Genomic DNA, 26,979 nt, shown 5'->3' on the forward strand with positions numbered 1-26,979 from the left:
TTTTGTGAGACTTTCTTGCTTTGCACTTGATGTCTGTGTCTTTAAGGGTACAGGGAAGGGATTGAGGTGTGTATGTATTTTTACTACCCTGAAAAGAGAGCTCAGAAGGGAAAGAGGAAGAAGGGCCAACCAGCTAGCTCAGGGGTCTACAAACTTAGCAGCTTCAACTCTCAGAATTCCTCAACCAGCCATGATGGCTGAGGAATTCTGGGAGTTGAAGTCCACAAGTCTTAAAAGTGCCAAGTTTGAAGACCCCTGAGCTAGCTGGTAGTGGTGCATACTAATAAACATGGATAAATTCATCATACATTTGTCAGTGCAAAGGGAAAGTGATTCAGCAAAGGAACAGCCACCGAAGAAATTAAAACTGGTACTTTTTTCCTTTTTTTCTATAATTTGTAATATTTTATTATATTATAGAATAAAATACAAAAATATAAAAGCAAATAGTAGGACCCAGTGGGGAGGAAAAAGGGGGGGAAAGTGAACAGACTTCCTCTGTGGTTCTCAACCTTTTTAATGCCGCGACCCCCAACCAGTCGTAAGTCGAGGACTACTCAACCAGTCGTAAGTCGAGGACTACTCAACTGGTGCAGCACCGTTTGCAGAATGGGACTTTTGGCAGGCTCAGCAGGGCAGAGATAGCCTGGACAATTCCTACTGGCTTTTGAAAGCCAATAGAATTAGACTCTATTCAAGAGAGTCTATTCTATTGGCTTTCAAAAGCCAATAGAATAAAAGGGAGTAGCATAGCTAAGGAAAAGGGGAAAAATGGTGGACTGCGTTGTTTGGCGACCCCCGTGAAATGCTCGTTCGACCCCAAATGGGGTCCCGACCCACAGGTTGAGAACCACTGAGTAGAAGGAAGCATTAACATTGAACCTCAACTTTTTACTTTTCTATAATGTTATAAACTAGCCATTTCTATACAAATAAATGAATCTAATCATTAAAAACCCAACCCCCCTTTTTTTTAATCATCAAGTTTTTGATATCTTGCTAACCACTGGTGGTACTCAAATATTGTCATGTCCTAAAAGTGATACAATCTGTGAAAAGGTTGAAAAGTCCTGGTCTATACAATGGCTTTTTCAGGAACAGCCTCCTCATTATGGAAAACATTGCTCTACTTAAGTCAGAGTGGCCTCCACCTTTTTAATGGGATGATGGCTAAAATACTTAAATTTTCACAGAAACTTTAGAATGGAAAACAGTAAGCAATTGCCTAAGGGTGTTTCTTTGTTTATTACCCACTGCAGTCCAGAGATTCCTGGCAGTTTATGTAAAGTATAAAGCCAAATAAAACATCAATCTAATTATAAAACAAAACAACTGTAGCCACACAGAAAGTTATAAATCAGTGGTTCTCAACCTGTGGGTCGGGACCCCATTTGGGGTCGAACGACCATTTCATGGGGGTCGCCAAACAATGCAGTCCGCCATTTTTTTCCCCTTTTCCTTAGCTGTGCTACTCTCTTTTATTCTATTGGCTTTTGAAAGCCAATAGAATAGACTCTCTTGAATAGAGTCTAATTCTATTGGCTTTCAAAAGCCAATAGGAATTGTCCAGGCTGTCTCTGCCCTGCTGAGCCCGCCAAAAGTCCCATTCTGCAAACGGTGCTGCACCAGTTGGGTAGTCCTCGACTTATGACCGGTTGAGTAGTCCTCAACTTATGACCGGTTGGGGGTCAAGGCATTAAAAAGGTTGAGAACCACTGCTATAAGTAATAAAAATAGAAAATGAAGACGTTTTGCTTAAATCAAGTGAAGACTCTCTGGAGCAACTTGGACTTTACAAGCTTTTGAAATGTTAGCAAAGAGGGGACTGGCCTTTTCTCAAAAGGGGGCTGTTACACAGGGTTGGTGCTGCCTTGGAAAAACAACATCTCCTCACTTGGATCTCCTGAAAATGTGGAACTAGTAGCAGTTCCTCTCTTTTTGATTGAATTGGTTGGGCTGTTACTGGTATGAGCAGGTGCTCCTGCAGATAGCCAGGTGCCAGGCCATAAAGGCTTAAATCAGCATTAATGTTCAAATTGCACATTAACAAGAGAAGATTTTTATTTCACAGAGGACACTTTCACTCTAGGTCTTGTGAAGGAAGTTTAACCAGAGGAATGCTTTTAAGTTCTTTCAATTTTACAATGTATAAATATTTTACCTTTAAATCCCGATGCACCACGCCCATCTGATGACAATGCAAAACAGCTTCCAGGATCTGCTGAATACAATGGCTAGGAAGAAGAAACATTGTCACATTATGTCATATTCCTCGTTATGGGTAATGGGCCGAGATAATCTTTCTCGGTGGTCTCCATTTCACTCCTTCTCTCATTTTCTATCTTCCTATGTGCTTTTCTGCCAAGAGCCAAGCAGAACAAGCCTTCATTACAATCTTAGCTTATTTAACAAAGAGAAATCTGACTGTATACTGAAAAGCCACCAGGGAATCTTTAGAGTTACTTGGGCTCTTTTCTGTAAGAAACAAACAAAAAGAACCTGGAGGATTTTTTATGGGGTGATAGTAAGAACAACCTGATCAATTTCTCACATAAATGATGACTTTAGATGACATGACCATCCCAAAAGGGCTACCATAACTGGGCTGCAAAACTCCAGATAACAATGAGATAGCAGCAAACTGGTCCCCGCTATTTGGTGTCATCTATTTCACTCATTAATATTTGGCAGATCTAATATGGTAGCCATAAAAATCATTTTGTTCATTTTGGTAGATCTCACCAGGGTTGCTAGATGAGTTATAAGCATCATGCAGGAGACCTAAAGACACAGGTGGCAGAACAGACAGAACAGCCACCTGTAAAATGAAATGACTCGATTCACAGATGCTAAAATGCAATTGGGTTTGAATTTCAAGCCTACAGCAAATTTGCATGCCTTGAATTGGATGCCTTTTACCTTCTGCAAGGAAATCTCATGGATTATCTTCCCTGTTAGACACAGACATCCTCTTGAGTTTGCTTTACAAATTGGAGGAAATATTTATCTCACAAAGGCCCAATCCCCACCTATGTCAGTATTCCATTGAATTTTAAACCATTAAATTTAAATTGGAAATTCAGATACAAATTAAGCACCATAAAAACAAAATGAACTGAAAAGGAAATGAAATTCATTATCCGTGAGATAGAAAGGCATAAATTATTCTTGATTATCTAAATCAAAAGGGAGCAGATCTTTGGCTTAGAGAATTCTCATTATTCAACAGAAGGCTGAAGACCACCAATCTCAGTTGCAATTTAGTTAAGGCGGGTTCACAGTTTGTGCCAAGCATCGTACAGGTTGGTTGAGTTCGTTTAGCATGTTGTGTAAACCTGATCTATTTTGTATAAATCATACTTTATAATGAATATGCCATGTGAACTCATTTAATAAACCATAGTACAGCATGATGTGTGAACCCCTGAATAATCTTGACCACAAGATGTTTTAATCACCTGCAACTATCTGAATCTCCATCAAACCTTCACCCACTTCTAATAAAAACAATATTTTTTCCCTTGTTTCGGTGAAGTCAAAGCTTGGAGACATACAGCATCACAGATTGCTGCTATTTTAAAAAAGAAAAAAATTAATAAAACTCTAGTATACTAATAGCTGAAATGTAGTTCTAACAGAAGAAACAGGCAGATCTAACAGAGCAAGGAGCTGAAAATAAATTTTATAAGTGAAAAAAGTGGTGTTTTCACCCTTCTGGCCTATCCATTTCACTTAGAAAATTCAGGAAACAGTTTTTCTAGACAAGTGTTTTTCAGCCTCAACAACTTTGGAATGTGTGGTCTTCAACTCCCAGAATTCCTCAATCTGCCTGCTAACAGGGGAATTCTGAGAGTTAAAATCTACCAATCTTAAAATTGCCAAAGTTGAAAAACATTGTCTTAGAGATACGTAATCATCTTCCAATACCTACCTGGCATCTGCTTCACTATAGTATTCTCTGGCAACAATGTCTTCAAACAGCTCCCCTCCAGTTACACTGAAAAGCAAGGAAAGGAGAATCAGCTTCCATTGATTGACAACACCAAATAATCGCATGTACTGTGTAAGGGCCTTGACCGAAATTTAGGTACCGTATTTTCTGGCGTATAAGACAACTGGGCATATAAGACGACCCCCGACTTTTGAGAAGATTTTCATGGTTTAGAAAGTCGTCTTATACGCCGGAAAATATGGTAAGTATCAGACAGTAAGAATTTGGTTGATGAAGGCTGAATGGTAGAGTGTAGCAGACTCATGCTATGCTCTCGATCTCATGATGACCCCTGTCAATCTTAATCTAACTGATGCCAGGTCTTACAGAGTATGATTATCGTGACCTAAATGCATAGTCATATGTATTTGGATTTGATTTTTTTTTTTACTTTCATGATTGATTTTTTTTTAACTTTAATGATTGACTGAAGGGAACAACATGTTATCATTGTTTTGTTCACAGATCTATACAGGCAGTCTTGGACTTACAACAGTTCATTCAGTGACCATTTAAAGTTACAACGGCACTGAAAAAAAAGTGACTTATGACCATGTTTTATACTTACGACTGTGGTAGCATCCCCAGGGTCATGTGATCAAAATTCAGATGCTTGGCAACTGACTCATATTTATGACGGTTGCATTGTCCTGAATGAATCTTGCGACCTTCTGACAAGCGGGTTCAATGGGGAAGCCAGATTCACTTTAACAGCCATGTTACTAACTTAAGAACTACAATGATTCACTTAACAACTGTGGCAAGAAAGGTCATAAAATGGGGCAAAACTCACTTAACAAATGTTTCACTTAGCAACAGAAATGTGGGGCCCAATTGTGCTCATAAATTAAGGACTGCCTGTAATTCCATAATAAACTAGCAACTATGAAAGGCGTATAGGTTTGAGAAAGCAGGGTACTAAGATAAAAATACACACCTGAAGGATATTGTAACTAGCCATATTTAGGGGTAAGATAGGTTGTAAGAATAGGAGCCTTTTAAAAAAAAGACTGCATGCCATGCTAGATTAGCAGATCTATTTTATTTGTATGCAAAGTTATGATTCATATACCAGCAACAAGGCTGTTCACAATAGCTTTACTTTCTAATCTGCCTGGATACTTTTTGAGATCACCAAAATGAAATTAAATAGGATTTTTTAAAAGTTAAAACTAGAAACTGCCTCAAGGGCAGGAGCTTTACTGGAAATGACTGAATATAATACATGTGCGCGACCATTAAAGGTGAATGAACATTAATTGAGTTTTCTGAATGCACTGAATAAAAACACTATGAAAAGTTAAAGCTTAGAAGGGTAATCACAGCTTGACATCATATTTGGATAAAGAATTGCAGCTGCTCAATCAAGGGAGATGAGGGGAGTACTTGGGTTCTTTAGAGCTGAGAGATTGGTGGCTGGGGTCAATCCATCCATCCATCAATCAATCTGGTCATTGACTAATTCAAAAAGAAGAGGAGAAATTCCGAGACAACAAATAAAAATTGTAATAAAACTAATGAGCCTTGAAGGTTGGACAGCCTTGGTAAAGGGCCTCCTGCTTGAGCAGGGGGTTGGACTAGAAGACCTCCAAGGTCCCTTCCAATTCTGTTATTCTGTTCTGTTAATGATAAAAATCCATGTTCTCGGTGTACCACATATTCTAGCAATATTAAAGCAAAATTTAGAGAAATAAAATTACGTTGGTATCACAAGAATAACTATAAATAGAAGGAAGCCAGGTTGCCTACAAATATGGGGAATTATTAGATGTAATCAGTGATCTTTGTAGTCAGGACATTATACCAGAACAAGGCAGGATGTATGTGTGAGAATGGATTCTCTTGGATATAGGCGAAAATCTCCACTGCTGGGAAAGAAGATGAATGTCTGTAGATTTAGTTTATTGTCAATGAACAGAGTTTGAAGAAGGACTATAATCCTAATTCATACATTTGTCACATATAACCTAATGTTTCTTTTATGCATGAGTGGGATTTCTACCAAGTATATATTTTGTTTTGTTTTATTTGCATAGTGTCTTGCCCATTTATGGAGAGGGCAATTGCCTTTCAGCACCACAAATTCTATACCCTGTTATCTGTGAGCAAGGTATTAGGTTTTTCATTCCCTAAGCCAGTTTTTCCCAACCTTGGCAACATGGCACTGAGTCATGGTGCTGCAGTGGTTAGAATTCAGTATCGCAAGCAAATTCTGCCCACAGTCTGGAGTTCAATCCTGACTGGCTCAAGGTTGATTCAAGCTTCTATCCTTTCGAGGTCAGATTGTGGGGGCAATATGCTGGCTCTGTAAACTGCTTAGAGAGGGCTGTAAAGCACTATGGAGCAGTATATAAGTCTAAGTGTTATTGCTATTGTTATTACAACATTTCACCGAAAATAAGAACTATCAGAAAATAACTCCTAGCTTGATTTTTACATGTGCACCTAATATAAGCCCTAGCCCCAAAATAAGCCCTAGTTTGGGGGCAAGGTGCACAAATAAAAATCATGGGATAGGAGGGTGGAGCTGCCTCACATGCCCTGTACCCACTTATCTTAGGACCTCTGCAGCCAGACCTCACACACCCCAACACCTATTATGCTACTGTGCAACTTCTTCTGCGGCCGGACAGCACATGGCTCATCACACCAGTGCCAACGCTCATGGCAGAAGGCTGTGTGGCACTTTACACCAGTACTGCTACTCGCAGCAGGAGACTGCGTGGTTTGTGGCACCAGTGCCAACAGGAGATCACGTGTTGCATTGTGCCAGTGTTGCTGCTCACATGAAGAGGTTGCATGGTGCATTGCACTGGTGCCACAGCTTGCAGCAGGAGGCTGTGTGGTGCGCTGTGCCGGTGCCACCACTCATGGCAGAGGCTGTGCTGTGGTGTGTGTGAGTGGTGGCACCAGCATGATGCATGAGTGTCAGCACCAGCACAAGCCACATGGCCTACCGTGAATGGCAGCACCAGCATGAAGCACCATGCGGCCTCCTGCTGCAAGTGAGGGCACCAGCATAATGAGCCATGTGACATCCTGCCATGAGTGGCAGCACTGGCACAATGAGCCACACAACCTGGCATGAACAGCGGCACCAGCACACAGCGCCACGTAGCCTCCTGTCATAAGTAGAAGCACTGGTGCAATGTGCCATGTGGTGTCCAGCTGCGAATGGCTGCTAGTGGCCACAGAAGATGTCGAGCAGTGATGCGACAGGTGTTGGGGCATGAGAGGCCTGGCTATGTCGGTCCTATGGTAAGCTGGTAAGACATCCTCCAAAAATAAGACCTGGTGCCTTTTTTGGAGGCAAAAAAATGTAAGTCCGGGTCTTATTTTTGGGGAAACATAGTAAGATGTGTAGTTTCAATTCCTAGAATTCCCCAGCCAGCATGAATCTTAAAGTTTACAAAGTGGTCTGTTTCATTGTATCATTGTAATCTTAAAACCTTGAACTATATGGCATCTATTCTTGGCTTACAAGGCCTCTATGTCTTCCTAGCATTTGCCACCTCAATGCTTCTTGCTTGTCTAATTGCATACCTTTTTGGAATTTTAGGACCCCATTTCCATCCCAGTCTTGCTTTTTATCTTGATTATGTGAATTTTACAGTAATGAATCTAAGCTGAAACAACAGGCAGGTTCTTATAAAAAACAGAGAGAACATTGCAAGAGCAGCTGGTTCTCCAGGGACTCCATGTTAAAGATGCTAATTTTTGCTCTAATAACTTTGAAGGACTGATCTGCATAAAAAGCAATGGCAATTCTATTAAAGCTGCATGCCTCATAAGGGGGCACTTAGATGCAATCATTTCCTGAGTTGATGAAAATTCCAGATGTTGCCATTCTCCATTTGGATCCGTCACAGATTTCCCTACCCCATTTTCCATCTTTTTTAACTATGGGAAATCCTCTGAGGAGTAAAGGATGGAATAGTTGCATTGTGTGTTTTTTATTAGCTACTGCAATTCTAATGTCTAAACCACTTAGTTACTACTTTCTGATCAGAATTGGGCACAAGCTATAGAGCCAAGGTATCTAAGAATGAGTGTCACCATCTCAAAGTAGAAACAGAGGATAGATTTTAAAAGGACTGAAGCTAATTTTGCCAGAGTGATTAGGTTGCCCATGATGTACATCACTTGACTCACAACTGATAGCCTGGGAAGTTGCAAACCCATCCCAGAAAAAGGCCACAGCAACCACTTCCATATCACTAGTAAGAAAACAGGCAGCCAAACTTGATTGAATAACATCTTTAGGGTACTTTATGGTTTCTCATCAAATGGGGGCTAATTTTTTTGTAGCACTAACCTGTTTTTCTGAAGATGATAAACAACAAAAAACAGTGTGTACACACCATATACAGCAAGAGACCCAATATGCAACATGGAATTCCCTGGAGAAAAGCACCCTACGGAAGATGAAGTAGGTATGCATGTTTATGGCTATATTCTTACTGTTCCATGGAACTCTCAACATGTATAGGAAAATGTTTGGACTTTCTGTAATTACTTACAGGTCAAATATCAAATAATGGTGTGCCTCTTCCGATATGCTGTCATGGAGTCTCACTGCAAAAATAAAAGAAACTTATTATTACTATTACTACTACTACTACTATTATTTTGTTTGTATAGTCAGCCAGTTGTTTACACTGGACTTGGCATTTTTGTCCATCTATTGAGTCCTTTCCAAGGACCTGGATAGGCTGATGTTGTTTGATGGCATTAAAAGATATTATCACAGGATGTAAGTTATTCCAAGTAAATCTGCCTTTTGCAATTGACAAATGGTCATTTTATCAATGCCAACTGGATTAAATGGAGCTCCAGATATTACTATATAATATTATTATTTCTTTATCCAATAATCAAAATTCTCTACAATTCTAGCAACAATTTACTCTTTCAGTTCTGTAGTTGAGTAAAACACTTCCTTGCTATAATATGAAAGTACAAGAACAGAAAATAAAACAATACTGAAATCCATCTTTTTCACGTTCTCAGTCATGCCTCCTCTTCAGTATTGCCAGCAGCTGAAACCCAAATAAATCTGGAGGATGCAGACACATAGATATTCTTATAGACCATGACTATATTGCAACATTTCCACAGGAAACATTGATGATATCAAACTGTGAAACTAATAGAATAGAATGTTTGGATGTCATACAATGGAGAAGAGCAGAAGGGAATATGAAATTAAGGGAAGCCAGGAAGCAGACTTGGGACCAATAAACAGGTATCTTCTATTTGTGCCCAGATGTGGATTGATGGGGTTACTGAGAATGGGGAACTTATTTGTTTCACTGAATATTCAATTCACTCATTCAGTTAGCTTATATTAGCCAAAAACATTTTTCAGATCTTTGTATTGTGTATTTAAAGTCATTGGAACATAAGTTGCATTGCATAAGTTGCAATGTTGCTTTACCATTGCTCACAGCCTGGTTCAGAGAAAATATACACCTTGATACATAATATTATTTTAAACTAAAGTAGGAAAATATTTATTGCTTCTAAGTTGACATAAAATAGTCAACCGGCCATTGCTTGAATTCTTAGCCGAGTCATGTATGTGGTATAGCCTAGAAAATTTTCCTTGAATTAACTATTAAAAAATGTTGCAATTTAAGTGTTAGTTCAAATTCAGGAGAAATCATTAATGTACATCAGAGATATGTGAAAACATTTTAATGTTATTTAAGACAGGGGGATATTTAATATATTTCCATGTATATTCACTTTGTAGGTTTTAATTCAGTAGATACATTTTAAGGTACTGTGATTATATGGAACTCAATCACACAAAAGCATTGCATATCTGAAACTTCACCTTGCTCAGAGAATTGGCAATGGATTGTAATTGCAATTTTCAGAAAAATTAATCTGGAAATCACTATAGTTTATCCAGTTTCCTTTGTTTAGTAACATATTGGATCAGGATGAAAATTGAATAATATCATGTCTAAGAAACTCCCCATCTTCCAAATAGAAATTGAGGAGACTCTGAGAAGTACTGTAATCAGGTTTAGAATAGGATAAAAATGTTTTACTCAAACTTCAGAAAGTTATCCTTGGAATTCAACAATGAAAGATCAAACAGACGCTTTCTACTCAACCAATAGCTAATGTAATTTGCCTGGCAGGATATCTCAACTTTAAAAGAAATCTTACTATCAGAGCATTTTAGCAGGCAGGATGTCTATAGCTATGTGGCTTAATTTGATATTCTCACACAAATTCTTGTGGACACTAGTTATCAAGTCAATCTTCCACCCCACACCCCATCTGGAGGTGGCTTCCATGTCCAAAGTGATACTCTCTTTACTTCTGCTGCAGCTCTGAACAAAAGCAGAAGCAAAATGTGGAGCATACCAGGGCATACAATCAGTGTGGCTAATATATTAAAAACATCCAAAAATCCTCCCTCCCCCATCTTTTTCATCATTAAAATGACCATAGGATTTGTCTTTTCCCATCACAAGAATAGTCTAGTGAAAAATACACAAAGAAGAAAAAAAATATTTATTACAAGAAATTTAAAGTTCATGGTGTTATGTCCTGGGCCTGCTGAGTGACTCAGCAGGTGCAGGAAGCTGCAGAAAGGCCCGGGCAGACCATGTGAATGCCCGGGACCAGACAGGCTGTCTCCCGCCTTGCGCGCATGCGCAAGGCAGGAAAAATCCTTGCATTGATTGACTGATACTGTCCCTGCAAAGGGGTATAAGAGCAATCCATGCCATTTTGTTTTTGGTTCTGTTGGTGAATTGAATAAAGACAAGAATGTTGTTACTCCTGCCTCATCTCCATGCCTTTGCGATCGAAACAGAACACATAGAGTTTTTTAAAAGAAATTAATTATTATTATAAGAGTTTGCACTATTATAAGAGTTTGCACTAATGAACAGTCCATTCTTTAGGAAGCTGCTAGGCTAGCTCTATAGATTTACAACACCTGAAAAGATAATATGTATTTCAGTTCTGATTTAATTTTGGTATGTTTTAGAATTACTTCATATTTCTGAATCATTGCAGATTATGCTAGTGGAACATGACTAAAAACAGCCAAACTAAATTTTGGATTTGATATAAGTTTGTGAGAAATCTAAATATTATTGAAATTTTAATCATAACATTTGCATAACCTTTTGAAAATATCCTGTTCCTATCTATTCTGTGCTATGGCTAGAAAAGCAAACACAATTCTCCCTTGAGACAGGTTCAGCTTGTGACAACCTAGGCAGACACATCTATGAAGCTTTCATAATAGCAGAAGGGGCCTGGTTGCCACTTCTTCCTCCAAGATATTTTCTGACGTATCAGTCGTGTGTGTGTGTGTGTGTGTGTGTGTGTGTGTGTGTGTGTATGTGTGTGTGTGTGTATCTATCTATATCTGTGTCATCTGTATCCATATCTACCTCTATCTCTACCTCTACCTCTATCTCTACCTCTGTCTTTATCTCTGTCTACATCCACATCCACATCTACATCTATATATCTATACCTATCTACACACACACACACGCACACATACAATTTAGGGTTGTCCCATCAAAGTATTCCAGTTTATCCTTTAGTCCATGTTTAAGCAAGAACCATTTCCAAAAGAAAGACAAAGCCAATCATTTCTAATAGAAAAGACTAGGAGGATCCCAAAAGCATCCAAAAATATGGATATGACTCTATGTGTAGATGACAGCTTAACCTAACTTCTTTAACTTGATACCCTTTAGTTGGTCAAAATTCTAACCAACATATACAGGTGAGAATATATCAATTGAACAAAATACAAATAGAAATTAACATTGCAATTTACCCAAGCCAGGAAATAATGGAAATGTATTTAAGTTATTGTTGATTTTGAAACTATAACTTGTCTATTGCTCAGGTTTATTAATAATTTTAATATGATCACTAAATGATCACTCCACTATAAAACTAAAAAACAATAACTAAAGTAAAATAACAATAACTAGAGTAAAATAACAATAACTAGAGTAAAATAACAATAACTAAATAACAATAACTAGAGTAAAGCTGATCCCAGTAGTTCCTAATAAATGCAAAGGTTTCAGAATCACAAGATCTCAAAATCTTGGTCTCAAACACATTAAGCTTAACACTACTTTGCACTAAAAATTGATTCACAGTACCACTAATGCATTTTTAAATTATTCTTTTAGGGTTTCATAATCTAAGCAATTATGTTCTGTCTTTGAAAGTTCTAAATGTTAATAGCAGAAAATCTTTCTTAAAAATGTTTGGTTTTCCATTTCAGTTCAAAATATTCTTCATACAGATGGGAATTACCGGGGTAGAGAGCTATCCTTTTAGATTTTTGATGAAATTGGTTTGGCCCCCATTAGAAATTGAAAGAAAAATGGGTTAGTAAGTGTAAGACACGTTCTGGTGAAACATGTAAATCTTCTTGAAGACCACCAGGGCTATGCTATTACAGGTTGGCATACTTCAGCATGTATGGACACCAGTTTATCTGGAAATGGAAAGTTAAGAATACAAATTGTTATCCATTCAAATTGTGTCTCTGTTACTAGGTAAGCTGCTGTACTTTGCTCTCAGTTATTTTCATGTTTTAAAATGTTGGCAGACTATGTCTTTCAATGAAAAGGACTTTCCTCTTTGCTTGCTTGCTTCTCTTCTCAAAGGAGAAGGAGAAGGGCTTCTTTGGAGCAGATGGCAGGGCATAGCAATCCAGAGTGTAGTGCATGTGTCTAAAAAATAAGAAAAACATATAAAAAACAAGAAAAAAGTCAAGTAAAAGATGGAAGAAAATGGCAAGAAGGTGAGGAGGATCCAGGAGAAAGCAGAACTGCTTAACTCATTTTTTGCATCTGTCTTTACCCAAAAGGAAATAAAAAGGCTAATTTATTAAAAACCCTACTGTAAAATGCAGATTAGGAATGCAGGTCAAAATAAGCAAGAAAATGGTAAAACAACACCTACATCCACTCTAGATTAGTTTAAATCACCAAGACAAGATGGATTATACCCCAGGGTTCTAAGGGAACTGAAAGATGTGGTCTCAGAACCACTGAACTATATCTTTCAAAGATCCTGCAGCACTGGGTAACTACCAGATGACTGGAAAAGGACTGATGTGGAAAAAAAATGGATCCAGGAAAATACAGATCCATCCACCTGACATCAATACTTGGCAAGACTCTGGAAAAGATAATCAAGCAACAAATCTGCAAACAGTAGAGGCAAGCAAAGTCATAACCAGAAGCCAACAGGGGTTTGTCAAGAACAGATCACGCCAGACAAATCTTATTGCATTCTTTGACAGAGTGACAAAATTAGTGCACTGGCGAAATGTTGCTGATATAATATACTTAGACTTCAGTAAAGCATTTGATAAAGTAGACCACAACCCATTATCTGATAAGATAGAAAAATGTGGGATAAACAGCATCACCACCAGATGGACTCGTAACTGGCTGACCAATTGCACTCAATGTGTAGTCCTTAATGGAACTGAGTCAATATGGAGGAACATATGGAGTGGGGTACCTCAAAATTATTTCTAAGTCCCAGTCTTTTCAATATCTTCATAAATGGTTTAGATGAGGGGATAGAAAGGGAACTCATCAAATTTGGAGACAACATCAAGCTAGCAGGAATAGCCAACACTCCAGAAGATATACAATATACAATGTATAGAAGGATCTCAAGACTTGAACCTATCTAATAAAATGAAATTCAATGGTGAGAAAAGTGGGTTCCCCATTCAGGCAACAAAAACTAAATGCACAGATATAGAATAGATGGTACCTGGCTCAATAGTAGTAACTGTGAGAAGGATCTTGGAGTCCTAGTGGACAATCACTTAAATATTTGGTACTGCAGCTACCAAAAAAGCCAATGCAGTCCTAGGCTGCATTAACAAAGGAACAGAATCAAGATCACATAAACTGTTATTATCACTACATAATGCCTTGGTAAGACCACATTTGGAATATTGCATCCAGTTTTTGTCACCACAATATAAAAATGATGTTGAGACTCCAGAAAGAGTGCAGAAAAGAGCAACAAAGATGATTAGGGGACTGGAGGATAAAACATACGAAGAATCGTTGCAAGAATTGGGTATGTCTACTTTAATGAAAAGAATAACCAGGATAGCAGTGACATGATAGCAGTGTTCCAATATCTAAGGGGCTGTTACAATAAAGAGAGGGGTTCAACCTATTCTCCAAAGCACCAGAAGGCAGAACAAGAAGCGAAGGATGGACAATTACTTAAGTGGGATGGTAAAAACTGGCAATTAAAATCTACGGATGAATTAGCACAAGAAAATATTATTTATTCATGGTTTCAGTATAGACAATTATTGGAAAGGTGGAAGATAGATTATAATGTGGGCTTGCTTAGAGAAGATGAGAATTTGTTAAAACAAATTAGAGATCAAAGTCGAACCCATATTAAAAGAATTTATGGTGTCTTGGTGGAATTGGATTCAGAAGCAGAGTTAGTTAAAGATTGTATGGTTAAGTGGGCACAAAATTTTGATGAACCGATCTTATTAGATACATGGGAGATTATTTGGGTGAGGAATGTTAAATTCACGCAAGCCCAAAATTTACGGGAAAATTTTTATAAAATGTTTTATAGATGGCACCTTGATCCACAAAAAATGTCTCGTATGTATTCAAACCTGCAGCCTAAATGTTGGAGATGTGGTTGCTTGGATGCTACTTATTATCATATCTGGTGGTCATGTAAAAGTATAAAAGCTTTTTGGATTAAGATATGGTGGAATATTCAAAGAATTTTTAAAAGAAGGATAAAATTTACTCCACAATTGTTTTTATTGGGTATTGTTCTGGATTGTGATGACAAAGAGATTATTTTAATGTTAAATTTAATTACTGCAGCTAGGTTGTTAATAGGGCAATATTGGAAGAAGGAATTTTTGCCTACTTTGCAAGAATGGTTTTTTAAAGTTTCTTACTTAGCGGAAATGGCAAAAATTTCGGCTTTCTTGAAAGATCAATCGCAAGAGAAGTATCTCTTGGTGTGGAAAAGATGGATAAATTTTATACAATATAAGTATGATATAAGAAAATATTATCTAGCTTTCGAATAATTTATATTTAAAGTTTAAGATATTATCTAGAAGTGTAATTATTATTATTCTTTATTTTTTATTTTTTTATCTTCCCTTTTTTTTCCTCTTTTCGTTTTTTATATATAATGGAGTTAAAGTATTTTACAATTTGTTTATTGAGTGTAATTATATTTGCTTAAGGTTTATTTGGGCTTAAAACTTTTTTTCTTTTAAGTTCTAGTTAAGCCTGTATCAGCTCTGGGAAGAATGGGGGAGGGTTTTGGGGTGGGTTGGGAGGGATTGGGGAAGGGGTTTTTATTGTAAAATCTTAAAAAATTTTAATAAAAAAAAAGAAGCAAAGGATGGAAACTAATCAAAGAGAGAACCAACCTAGAACTAAGGAGAAATTTCCTGACAGAACAATTAATCAGTGGAACTGCCTGCCTCCAGAAGTTGTAAGTACTCCAACCCTAGAGGTTTTAAAGAAAAGATTGGACAACATTTGTCTGAAATGGTATAGGATTTCCTGTTTGAGCAGGGGGTTGGATTAGAAGACCTCCAAGGTCCCTTCCAACTCTGTGTGTAAACAAAAGTACTACCACTGTTCACTTTTATATAACGACTTTAGCACAATTCAGCATCACATAGATGTTTTCTCTCCTGAAGTCCAATTTGTGCAAGTCTGCTCTTTAGTTATTTTGCTTAGCATCTGCCATCTTTATTTAGCTCCTAAGTGTTGTTACTGTATATCCTGACATTGTTTTTATTCCCACTTTCTTATGTATTTGAAATTTTTCTAATGTTTTACATCTCATGTCATATAGGTGATTAATTGTTCTTCACAGACCTTTTAGTTTAATGTGTAAAAGGGTAACAAGATTTAAATATGATTTTACAGTTTTCTCTTGCATACTTTTTCGTACAGCATACATGAAAGTCAGTTCTTTCATAATGTCCTCACTTCCAACATTTATAATCCAAATCTTTATTTATCTTATGAAAGCTTTCCAAGATCAAATATGACTAGAGTGATTAGTTTATTGTACCAATTTTCACTCATGATCAAGCACTCTTTCAAGTATATATCAGTATATAAAGGTTACACAACCCCATGACCATGATACAGTTTGATTTATTTTGGACATAACTGAGTTATTCTAATCATTTCAATAGAGAGCCACTTGACAACGTAGGGATAACCAAACTGGTCTACTTTATAAGTTTCTTCAAGAGCTAATTAATAATATATGTGAGGCACTTTGGACAAACATTTTATAAATACTTAATCATTATACTGCAGAGAGGAAGAAAATGTTATATAAGGAAAACGTGGCAGTGATTAAAAAATAGAATACCACCTTCTAGGAGATAAAAAGATAGGATAAATGATAGAAGAAGAAAAACATCACTTTTATGATGCTCTAGTGAAGAACATTTCTTATGACATGATATGATTTTGCTTGCAACATATTTTATTTTTTAGCATGCTTTCCTTGACATTTCTTTCTAAGCTATGAAAACATCACCTTTGTTAAAATATTGTCGTCTTGAGCCAGTCTGCACTGAATTTGCTCTAAAATTTATTATAGTATTATAAATTATTATATAAATGTACGAGTTTTGTTGTGCTTGAATGAATCTTTTTTCTCATTCTCCATCGTACATTTGAAGATTCGAGACATGACTGTTAATCCTATCTGTTTGCTCCCTAGTTCCATGTGAACATAATGACAGGCAACCTGACGATAGTTACCAGTACAGTTTACAGTAGTAATATTTCTGCCTATGTGTGCTCTTATTGTTCCCTTGTTGGGTTTTCATTTTTGAGGGGATTAGGGATGGCTGGGTACATTAATCCTATGTCCTCTGTTATCACATATTTTATACCCATAAAGGTGAAACAGCATGAGTACCAGTATTTAATTCGGACCACTATCAGACCATGACAGAAGATGAGGTTTTCTGCGATGCATTTGCATCCAAAAATAACCTTTGACCAAGTCAGATCAAAATTTGCCATTACTAATTTTCCAGAAACAGGGGAAGCAAGGCAAGGCAAGGAAAGGCAGAGGAGGAAGGAGTGGAGAGGAGAGGAGATGGCATTGCTATTCACTACTTTTGGTTTCAGTTCTAGAAAATTACCTGTTATACGAAGTTTCAGATGGTTAATGTTAGGGTCTATCTGGGCACACCATCTAAAAATGAACAAACTAGATAACATGAAAGCCAAACAGCCAAACACAGTACTGACTGAGAAGCAGGTTCAGGACTTGTCCTTCTATATTTCTCCAATATAGAGAGCTTGGGCCTTGAATGGGAGTTCTAGGCACATTTCCTTTAGGAGCCGAGTCTCAACATATGGAAAACCATAAGAGTATGAGAAAGGGAAACATCTGTTTAAAAGGCACCTTTTAAAAGTCTGACCTTAATAAATCTAGGCTGCTTAGCTTAGGGTGAGGTGAAAAACAAGGAATCTTGGGTGTTTATGGCCATCCCAGAATGGGATTCATAACTGAAATAACTCCTGTACAACGCAGTCCATACTTTGTTATTGTCTATTTGTGAGCTTCTTGAATCCTGAAACAGATGCCTGCCATTGTCTTTTTCTTCTGAATCTGGCCCAGTAGTATAAAAATAGTCAAAGTAGTGACAGGGACCACCTAGAGGTTTCCAAGTACAGCAGGCCTTCCGTCTTTAGACAAATCACACCTACTCATGGATGCTGCAGGGCTAGGAGATGCATACAGGAGACCCTCAGCATTTGCTTATAGTGGCATGATGAATGAAGGGTGGAGCAGCATAAAGAAATGGTCTGAGGGTAAGTGCTAAACTAGGTTATGAAACTTGCCATAAATACTATTTTACCCAAATATGGATTGGGATTAGGCCATTTTTGTTGCCCCAAAGGATGAGCTATTCTAGTGTTCCCCAGTCTGGTGCTCTCCCGATATAATGTCTCCATGATGGAACTTCAATGCTTTTTCTTCATCTTCAGTCTAAATTATCAGCAATAAGTAAGGAAATGGAGGTGATCATAGGAACAGTTGTAGATAGGCTATAAGCAGTACCTGTATAACTTTAGCTTGTTAGCTTGAGAAGAAGCAAATGATTCTGTAACTGGATTTCACACCTAAAAAGATTAATGCTATTCTTCTATTCGAGTAATGTTTGTTAATTTAGTTAACTAACAAAGGAAGAAAACCATTTGTTCTTAATTTTCTTAAAATAACTGATCTGCAATAAGAAGGCAACAGTAAGGTGTACTTAATGGGCTTATAGACATACGCTTTAGAAAATGTATTTAATTGTTATGATGAAGGAAATCTGTAGAAGAGCCATCATAATGATTTATCGTTTGAAGGCAAGGCACACTGCTTCTTCACACTATTGTCATGCACTATGAGCTTCTGCTTCAGAAAACTAGAAATTGGTCCATGTAATGTCAAATTTTGAAAAGAAATCTGACACTAAGGAGATGAATCCAAAAAGTACAAACGTTATACCTTAAAGATAATTTTAATCATTTATAATTAAAAATACATAGGTACAATAAACCTCATTGAAGAATCTAATTACCTTCTACAAAGAAAAGTCCTGTCTAGTTAATGTATTACGGTTATTTGGGAATGGAGGAATGACATGGTAGATATTTTCTTTAACTGAGTTCTCAAAGAAAAAAAAATAACACTGCAATAGTGGCAGACAACTTCATAAAGAAAGAAAATAAATTCTACTTCGCTATGAAACAGGCAAGAAATATAATAAGCATCTGTAAGAAAAGAATTGAAAATAAAATTGGCATTATTATCATGTTTTTATATAATTCTATGCACAATTCTAGAAATTTTTTGCAGAACAGATAGGAAGACATGAAGCTAACAAAGTACTGAATCAATTCTCTTACGATACATGATTGCAATGTAGATATATCAGCTTAAGATAAAAGCAGTAAAGTGAGTATTATCAAAGTTTATGCTAGCGTGGGGGAAAGTATAAGAGTTGTTCCATGAATATTTAAAATAGATAAATAGATAACATTTGACACATAGTTAACTTATAGACAAGCAAATTTCATCATTTTGAATAGAGAATTAGCTACTAATGGCTTAGTCATAAGAGTGATGTGTTTATTCAGTAGAAGTAGCATTCTTTTAAATAATAGTTGCTGAATAACACAGCAAAATGCTTAAGGTCACGCATCAAGCATCTGCTATTATGGAAGCAGAATATGAATATTTTATTGTTTTATGTATTATGTTCTAGTCTGCTTAAACAATCAGTATACCAACAGCCCTTTGAAATGGCTCTGTAAATGGATTTGAGCCACTGCAATTGACAAATACATCAATGTTACATGACAGTATAGGCCACGGGTGTCAAACTCGATCATGTCACGTGAGGTATCATGATGTATCATGATGTTTTTTTCCCTTTGCAAAGCCAGGGTGGGTGTGGCCTGCCCCTGGGCCACCAGTTTGACACCTCTGATACAGGCCAATCTGAGTTGCTTCCTTTTTTTCTTTTCTTTTCTTTCTTTCTTTTTTTTGGGGGGGGGGGGAACTATCTGATGTTTATCAGGCTTCTTCAAAAGTAAAACACATTGTGTTAACTAACCAAGAAATCTCCAACTGAAGTTCAATCTATTTTTGTCAAGTGATTTTCCCCAGCAGTTTCCTTAGATATTAAATAAAATGGGGGAAAATTGAGGAATCTCATGAAATAATTACCACAGAGTAAAGCTATAAATCTCCAGTACCATCTTTTCTAGCATGGCTATCAAGTAGAAACTGAAATAAAGTAAAACAAGGGCCTCTAACTTTCAACTGGAGAGTATATTTAGAATCTATTAACAAGATCGATAATATTGAAAGCTGTTTAGGGGGCCAAGACAATCAATAGAATTACACTTCTTTTTTCTGTCTATTAGCAAATGTCATATCACAGGGCAAACAAAACTGTTTTCTGCCCCAATGCTGAGTCTGATTTTTCACTGTATTGATGAAGATGTCAACTTCATCAAAAATCTCTGGAGTGTTATGGAATCACTTACTCAAGTACCTTATCCCCAAAAGCTATTAGTAACCAATCATTACTTCCAGATCCAAATATATTTCTTCAGGAGCAATCTGATTTCTATCTCTTCCTCTTTCAATGAGTAATTAAGAATAGCATGGATCCCTGTGGCCGTTTCCTCCTTACTAATCCAGCAAGCCAAGACAGTCAAAAATTGAGTATAACAAAGATTGAAATTAACAGTTGATGACATTTGTCCAATTTGAATCCTCATACTTCAACATTTAGAAAATATTCAATGAATCTGGACAAAAAAAGGAGTATAAATCCTACTTCTAATATAATTGTATTCACTGTGGGATCCAAGATGCAAATGATTTCAAAATGCTCAGCAAATTTATCACTGCAGCAGTTGGTCCAGAATGAGCAGCTCTTAATTTAAAACTTTAATCTGATCCAGCATATAACAATCCATGTAAGTGATTGAATCCTTTCACTCTTTTCAACTTCTAAAAGAGCTCTGCTGGACAATATTGTGAAGGCACATGTGAGTGGAAAGTAATTCTTTCTTTGCCATCCTCTCTGTCAAAGAAGCTGAACAGTCAGCTCTCGGCCATGAATAGCGGAGCTCATCATGAATTTTCCTCCGATTAAGTTCTATATACTGTACATCAATATTCATTTCCTCAAGGGGCTAGACTGGCCCTGCCAAGCGGGAAAAGGCACTTGGGAAATTCTGTCAACCACCTAGTTCAATTCCATGGTCATAGTGCAACTAGAAAGTCCCTAGTACTTTCTGGAAATCTTTTGGCTTCTTTTGCCCTTTAGGATACATAACTCTATTTGCAGTGAGCAAAGGCTTTTGAAAGACTGAATAAAAAATGATCCAACCGTGACAACCATATGAATGTTAGAGATCGCAATTTTGGATCATAGTCATTTTATACAAATAAGAAAACATTGAGAATGTGTATTGAGCCAATGACATAATGGGACTTGGGATCCATAAAATCCTAAATTGGTCCAGAATGCACAGCCCTTAATTTAGAACTTTAATCCGAACCAGCATACAACTATCCGTGTAAATCAGGGGTTCTCAACCTTGGCAACTTTAAGACTTGTGGACTTCAACTCCCAGAATTCCTCAGCCAGCTGGCTGAGGAATTCTGGGAATTGAAGTCCACAAGTCTTAAAGTTGCCAAGGTTGAGAACCCCTGGTGTAAATACTTCTTATTCATTGCCCCTATTTCTTCTTTGTCTGTTTTCTTATTTTCTTATTTCATTTTATCATCTCATAGATGAACCAGAATTTCTTCCAACATATAGCTTTGTTTTTCAGCTGTTGTCTTTGCTTGGCTTTTATATTCCAAGCTTTCAGATTTGCAGTTTCTTTCTCTCAAATTCCCAATTTTGTTGTATTTTGTGGTATCCTAAAAAAATTACTTGCAGGGCCTAACATCTGTTCGGAGTGATGATGCTTCTTCTTCCTGCAATAGTAAAAATCAGATCGTATCGACACCAGGATTCTACGCCTCTCTGAAAGCAGTTCCAAGGTTCTGCATTCTGCTAACCATCCGTGTCAGAGGTTGAGCTGACTTTCTGGCTCAGTTTTGTTGTGAAGTTGTCAAGCCTCTGAATTTTGATCATATGATCATGACGATGCTTCAAATGTCGTAACTGTGAAAAACGGTCAAAAGTCACTTTTTTCAGTGCTGTTGTAACTTTGAACAGTCACTAAATAATACTGTTGTAAATTGAGGACTACCTGTATATCATTTTTGGGAGCAATATATAATCAGCCATACCTTCTATCTTCAGAAGTTGTTGAAGATATAAAGAAAATTGTATAGTAATTCCTGGCAATAAAGTTTGCCATTAGCTTATTGTGCATGCATATGGATGGAATGTAAGAAACTAATTTAATTCCTTTGGCAGCTACTAGGTTTGTTATTACAAAACACTGGAGAAGGAAAGTACATCTTTTTTTTGTAACAGAACTATTTAAAAGGGTGGGATAGTGCATTGGCCAAAAAATTAGCACAACAATGAAGAGCTTTGAAACCTTGTAAAAATAAGAATATATTTATTCAAATCTAGTCACCATCCCTTAGCTATATTAACAATGTTTTTCCTAAGAGGTTACATTCACCTGAATAAATATTCTATGTAAAAATATTGAATCAGGATCTTTAAAGCCTCTTAAATGCATTTTAAATGCTTGTACATATACGTGCATATTTCCAATTTCCTTTCTTTTTCCATTGTTATTGCCCTTTAATTTAGTTTAATCTTTCCATTGTTATTGTTATTGCTCTTTAATTTCTTTTTATTTCTGCACTTTATTTTATCTTTTGACATTTCATTTAAATTGAAAAGCAAAACAATGAAATAAATTGGGGTTGTTTCACATTTGCCATCTTTAATTTATTTTTAATGTATTTATTTGTATCCCACCTTTACTATTTTACAGATAACTCATAATGAACATATTCAACACACTGCCTTCCTATTTTCCTCATAACAACCCCCCTGTGAAGAGAAAAAGTGACTGGCCAAGGTCACCCAGCTGGCTTTCATGGCTAAGGTGAGACTTTCTAACCTGGTGCCTTAATCCCTAGACCAGTGGTTCTCAACCTGTGGGTCGGGACCCCATTTGGGGTCGAATGACCATTTCATGGGGGTCGCCAAACCACGCTGTCCGCCATTTTTTTCCCTTTTCCCTAGCTGTCCTCCTCCCTCTTATTGGTGGCCACACCCACTTGGGGGTCACCACAACATGGGGAACTGTATTATGGGGTCACGGCAGTAGAAAGGTTGAGAACCACTGCCCTAGACCTTCTCTGCAGTGATTGTATGTATGTGCTACAATGTAAAATGCTACAAAAAACACACAACCTCTCCTATTTATTGCACTCTGAATCAAGCAAATACTTTTTTTTATACAGTAAGGTTCCAACTCAGTGGAATTGTCCTTTCCTTCATAGGGTGAATGGTGCAATGAGGTAATGTGAATCTCTTAAGTTAATAGTTTCTTAGCCCTTCAGATAACCTCTGCCATGTCATTTATTTCAAGATGTGGAAAGTTTGCTTCACTTTACCTGATAACAGTTCTGTGCCTGTACCTCTGTCTTATACTGGCATTAGTAGATGAAGATGGAATTCACACAGTCTGCTCTATCGTGGTTTCATGAACAAGCCACAATTGGCCTAGTTTACATAATATGCTTGTGCTAAAATTAAACCATATGACAGCTAAGGGTGATGCAGGAAACCAACCTGTATACACCCAAAGGCAGAACTCTGCAATTTTTTGTCCTCAGCTTCATGTTCACATGGATCTCAGTTCAGTCCTTCCAGAGTCAATTCTGCTGTTGCATTTCCAGCATCACATTCTGGATCCTTTTAGATCAATCTATAGTCAGCCTACTTATGCTGCTGTCATAAAGAATTATACCTTTGAATTTACCAAGCAGCAGTGAGCTGTGGGTGTGTGAAGGGGAAGGAGAATGACTTTCTGGGTATAAATAGCAATCTGTTAACTATTAGACTATTATGTTAACACAATCCTGTCTGACTCAACAGAGAAATGCTGCCATTTTGTTAGGTACAGACTTAGCTCTTTCAGGAGAACAAAGTAAGAGGCAGGCTCCATGCTTGATCATTTGACCAGCTGGCTAAATCAGAACAAACTGAAAAGAACATGGTACACAAGTAAACTGCAAATAAACTACATGCTATAGTTGCAGTGACGAAATTGAAAAGCAGCTGACCCTGGCAGAAGGTAGGATGACCTCTCAGTTGTATTTGTGCTGCATACTTACTTTGAATAACAGAATAACAGAGTTGGAAGGGACCTTGGAGGACTTCTAGCCAACCCCCTGCTTAAGTGGGAAACCCTATACCATTTCAGACAAATGGTTGTCCACTCTCTTCTTAAAAACTTCCAATACTGGAGCACTCACAATTTCTGGAGGCAAGTGGTTCCACTGATTAATTGTTCTGTCAGGAAATTTCTCCTTAGTTCTAGATTGCTTCTCCTCTTGATAAGTTTCCATTCATTACTTCATGCCTTACCTTCTGATGCTTTGGAATATAGGTTAACCCTCTCTTCTTTGTGGCAGCCCCTTAGCTATTGGAATACTGCTATTATGTTACCGCTAGTCCTTCTTTTAATTAAACTAGACATACCCAATTCCTGCAACAGTTCTTCATATGCTTTAGCCTCCAGTCCCCTAATCTTTGATACACTTCTCTGCATTCTTTCTAGAGTCGCAACATAATTTTATATATTGTGTCCACCAAAATGTGATGCAATATTCCAAGTGTGAACTTACCAAAGCATTATAAAGTAGTTAAACCATTGCATACTGAATTAGCCCAGTAGCATAAGTTCACAGAACACAATAATCTATAAACAGTACTGCCAGAATTTGTGTAATCAACCACATCTATTTGTGTTTGGCTAGCTTGTAACTCTAGACATAATGGGAAACTACATCTTTCCAACAAAAACTGTTAAGGAAAGTTGTTTTACCCCATTCTTTCTTGTCACCTAAACAAAAGAGGAAATAAAAATAATGCTCCATTTCACAAAAGAAAGAATGAAAGTCTTCAGGGATAAAATAGCATTATCAATTAAGAGAAAATACTCAGAAAAAATTTCAGATATAAAGTGACAACAGGCAGGGCTACTGACTCTTTTGTGTACAACACAATAAGTGAATCCTTCTAATTAATAAATTTAAAACTGCAGGATTTAATTGCCTTTGAAAATTGACACCCTAGAAAAACAACCTGTTATGTGATCATGTGGCATACTTAACACCAGTTAACATAGCTTGGTTTCTGTTCATAAAAAGAAATACACTTTTTATGACTGCAGAGGAAAAAAAAATATGGAGAGGAACTAACTGAATTTTCAAGATGCTTCTCTTAGGGGGAGCTAAAGTATCAGCTAGATATATTCAAACATCAGCAATGTTAATTATCTCATCCCCTACAGAAAAGCCATGGCTACAGTATTGTCCCACGTTGAACCTTATTCTGGGATGTCACCCAGAGGAAACAGATTTTGGGGGAATGAGGAGATTTTAAAAATTGTAATGTCTCCTGTCTTTTGAATTCCTAATTTTTTTAAACACATAAAGAAAGAAAGCATACACATTCTTTTATAAAATTATAAAGAAAAAAAGTTGAAAAGAAACAAAAACATACATATGTTTATTGTACAACTTTATCTATGTATGCATGTCTGTGAAGAAGACATGAGGACATACATATATAAAGTTGCACAATAAATGGAAACCATAATTGGTTACAGTCATCCACTGTCTTTTCACCTCTTGATACATCCCATCATTGATATTTTATCACAGGATTCCTATGCCACTGATTGCAATATATATTGCACAATATAACTGGTATTGGTTAGGAAAATAAATTTGTTTCTTTCCTATACCCTTCATACATAAACTGATGGGCGAAAGAGAGATGGTGATTAAAATGAAATGATAGATGTTGGAAGTGATGCCCTAAAATTTCTCCAAATTCTGCATCTTTCCAAATTCAAAACAGAAACCATCATTGTCATCATTATCATCATCAGTTTAATGCACGTTTGTATTCTATACTCCCAGGAGAAGTATAGGGTGGTTAGCAAGAAAAGACCAATTAAAAATAATAGTTGTACTATCATTATTTTATAATGTTAATTCGTAATAGTAACATTGATTTTTGTCACAGATTTATCAGCATCAATCAAGTTCAAGTTTGAAAATAAAGAGGTGAAGATACAGTAAGAAGACAGGGTATTGACCAGAAGTCCCCAACCTTTTGGGCATCAGGGACTGGTTACGTGAAGAGAGGTTTTTCCACGGATCGGAGGGTGCATGGTTTTTTTGCGCTGCCTGCATTCCTCAGATGGGGCTTTGCTTGTTTGTGTGGACCGGTTGCTGGCATGCTGCAGCCCAGTACTGATCCATGGACCATGGGTTGGGGACCCCTGATATAGATAGTTATATACATGGTAAATTATGCCAGATATTAAATTATAAATAATAAAAATATCATTTCTATATATACCCCTTGAATGGTTCTGTTGGAAGTGAGACCGTTTTAGAATCCTATATGAGCAGTCAAGATTTGTTCTGAAGAATTTAATGTTTCTACTTCTGAAGGATATAACAAAATCAAGCTTGTCTTCAGTGTGCTGAGCCACTTTAAACAAACAGCTGGTAAAAATAGGTGACAGCCTTAAAAAGCAGCAACCTGGAAGTACAACACGTATTCAAGAAACCAAAATAGCCTGGCAGAGATCTGAACTTAGTGCCAGATGGAGCCAAGATATTATTATGGTTTATGCTGTTTATTTTTTTCATTAAGCACATTGTCTTGCTGTGATTTTTTTATCTGTTTTAAATTAATTCTAATTACCCGCAGGCATTCAAAAAGCCTGTGGTGCACTCCTTATTGAATTACTGTTCTTTCCATTAGAATTATTTGTTTTCCTTGTCAATATCTCTCTTCCATTTTGGTCAGATTTGTCGCTTGAAAACATCAGTATAAAAATGGTTCACACACACACACACACACACACACACACGCACACACAAACACAAAGTTTTTGAAGTGGTGAGAAGGAACAATGGTCTCCTTGGCTCTCTTTTATTTCGAAAATTCAGGTCCTACATCTGTATCCAGAGCTAATACCCCTTCCCTTCGTCTCCATTCATATTATTATTTATCTCCCCCATTTTTATTTATCTGAGGAAACATTTCTGTCATTAGGGCAAGGGAAAGAAAGGGGGGGGAAGGCTTCTGTTGCCATAGCAGCCACTTGGTCGGGCGATTGTCCCTCTGTGATTCCACTTGATGGAAAGGGCCAGACTCTTCTCTACTGGCA

General features: G+C 37.0%; 1 protein-coding gene across 6 annotated transcripts in view; it reads right to left on the reverse strand.

The window, feature by feature from the left end:
- The window catches only part of CAMK2A (calcium/calmodulin dependent protein kinase II alpha), a 169,067-nt gene that overhangs the window by 62,559 nt on the left and 79,529 nt on the right, over positions 1-26,979 (reverse strand). For all 6 annotated transcript variants that reach the window (XR_005556408.1, XM_039340881.1, XM_039340879.1 and 3 more), the window contains exons 4-6: positions 8,512-8,566; positions 3,932-3,997; positions 2,162-2,234 (exon numbers count right to left, since the gene is read on the reverse strand). Coding sequence is in view for 5 of the 6 variants with exons in the window: in XM_039340881.1 (XP_039196815.1) it covers positions 2,162-2,234; positions 3,932-3,997; positions 8,512-8,566 (194 nt within the window). In the remaining variant the exon portion in view is untranslated. The remainder of the gene's footprint in view (positions 1-2,161; positions 2,235-3,931; positions 3,998-8,511; positions 8,567-26,979) is intronic.

Source organism: Crotalus tigris, unplaced genomic scaffold, assembly GCF_016545835.1.
Source record: "Crotalus tigris isolate CLP2741 ecotype Arizona unplaced genomic scaffold, ASM1654583v1 scf7180000017754.2947050, whole genome shotgun sequence".
Taxonomy (NCBI): Eukaryota; Metazoa; Chordata; class Lepidosauria; order Squamata; family Viperidae; genus Crotalus; species Crotalus tigris.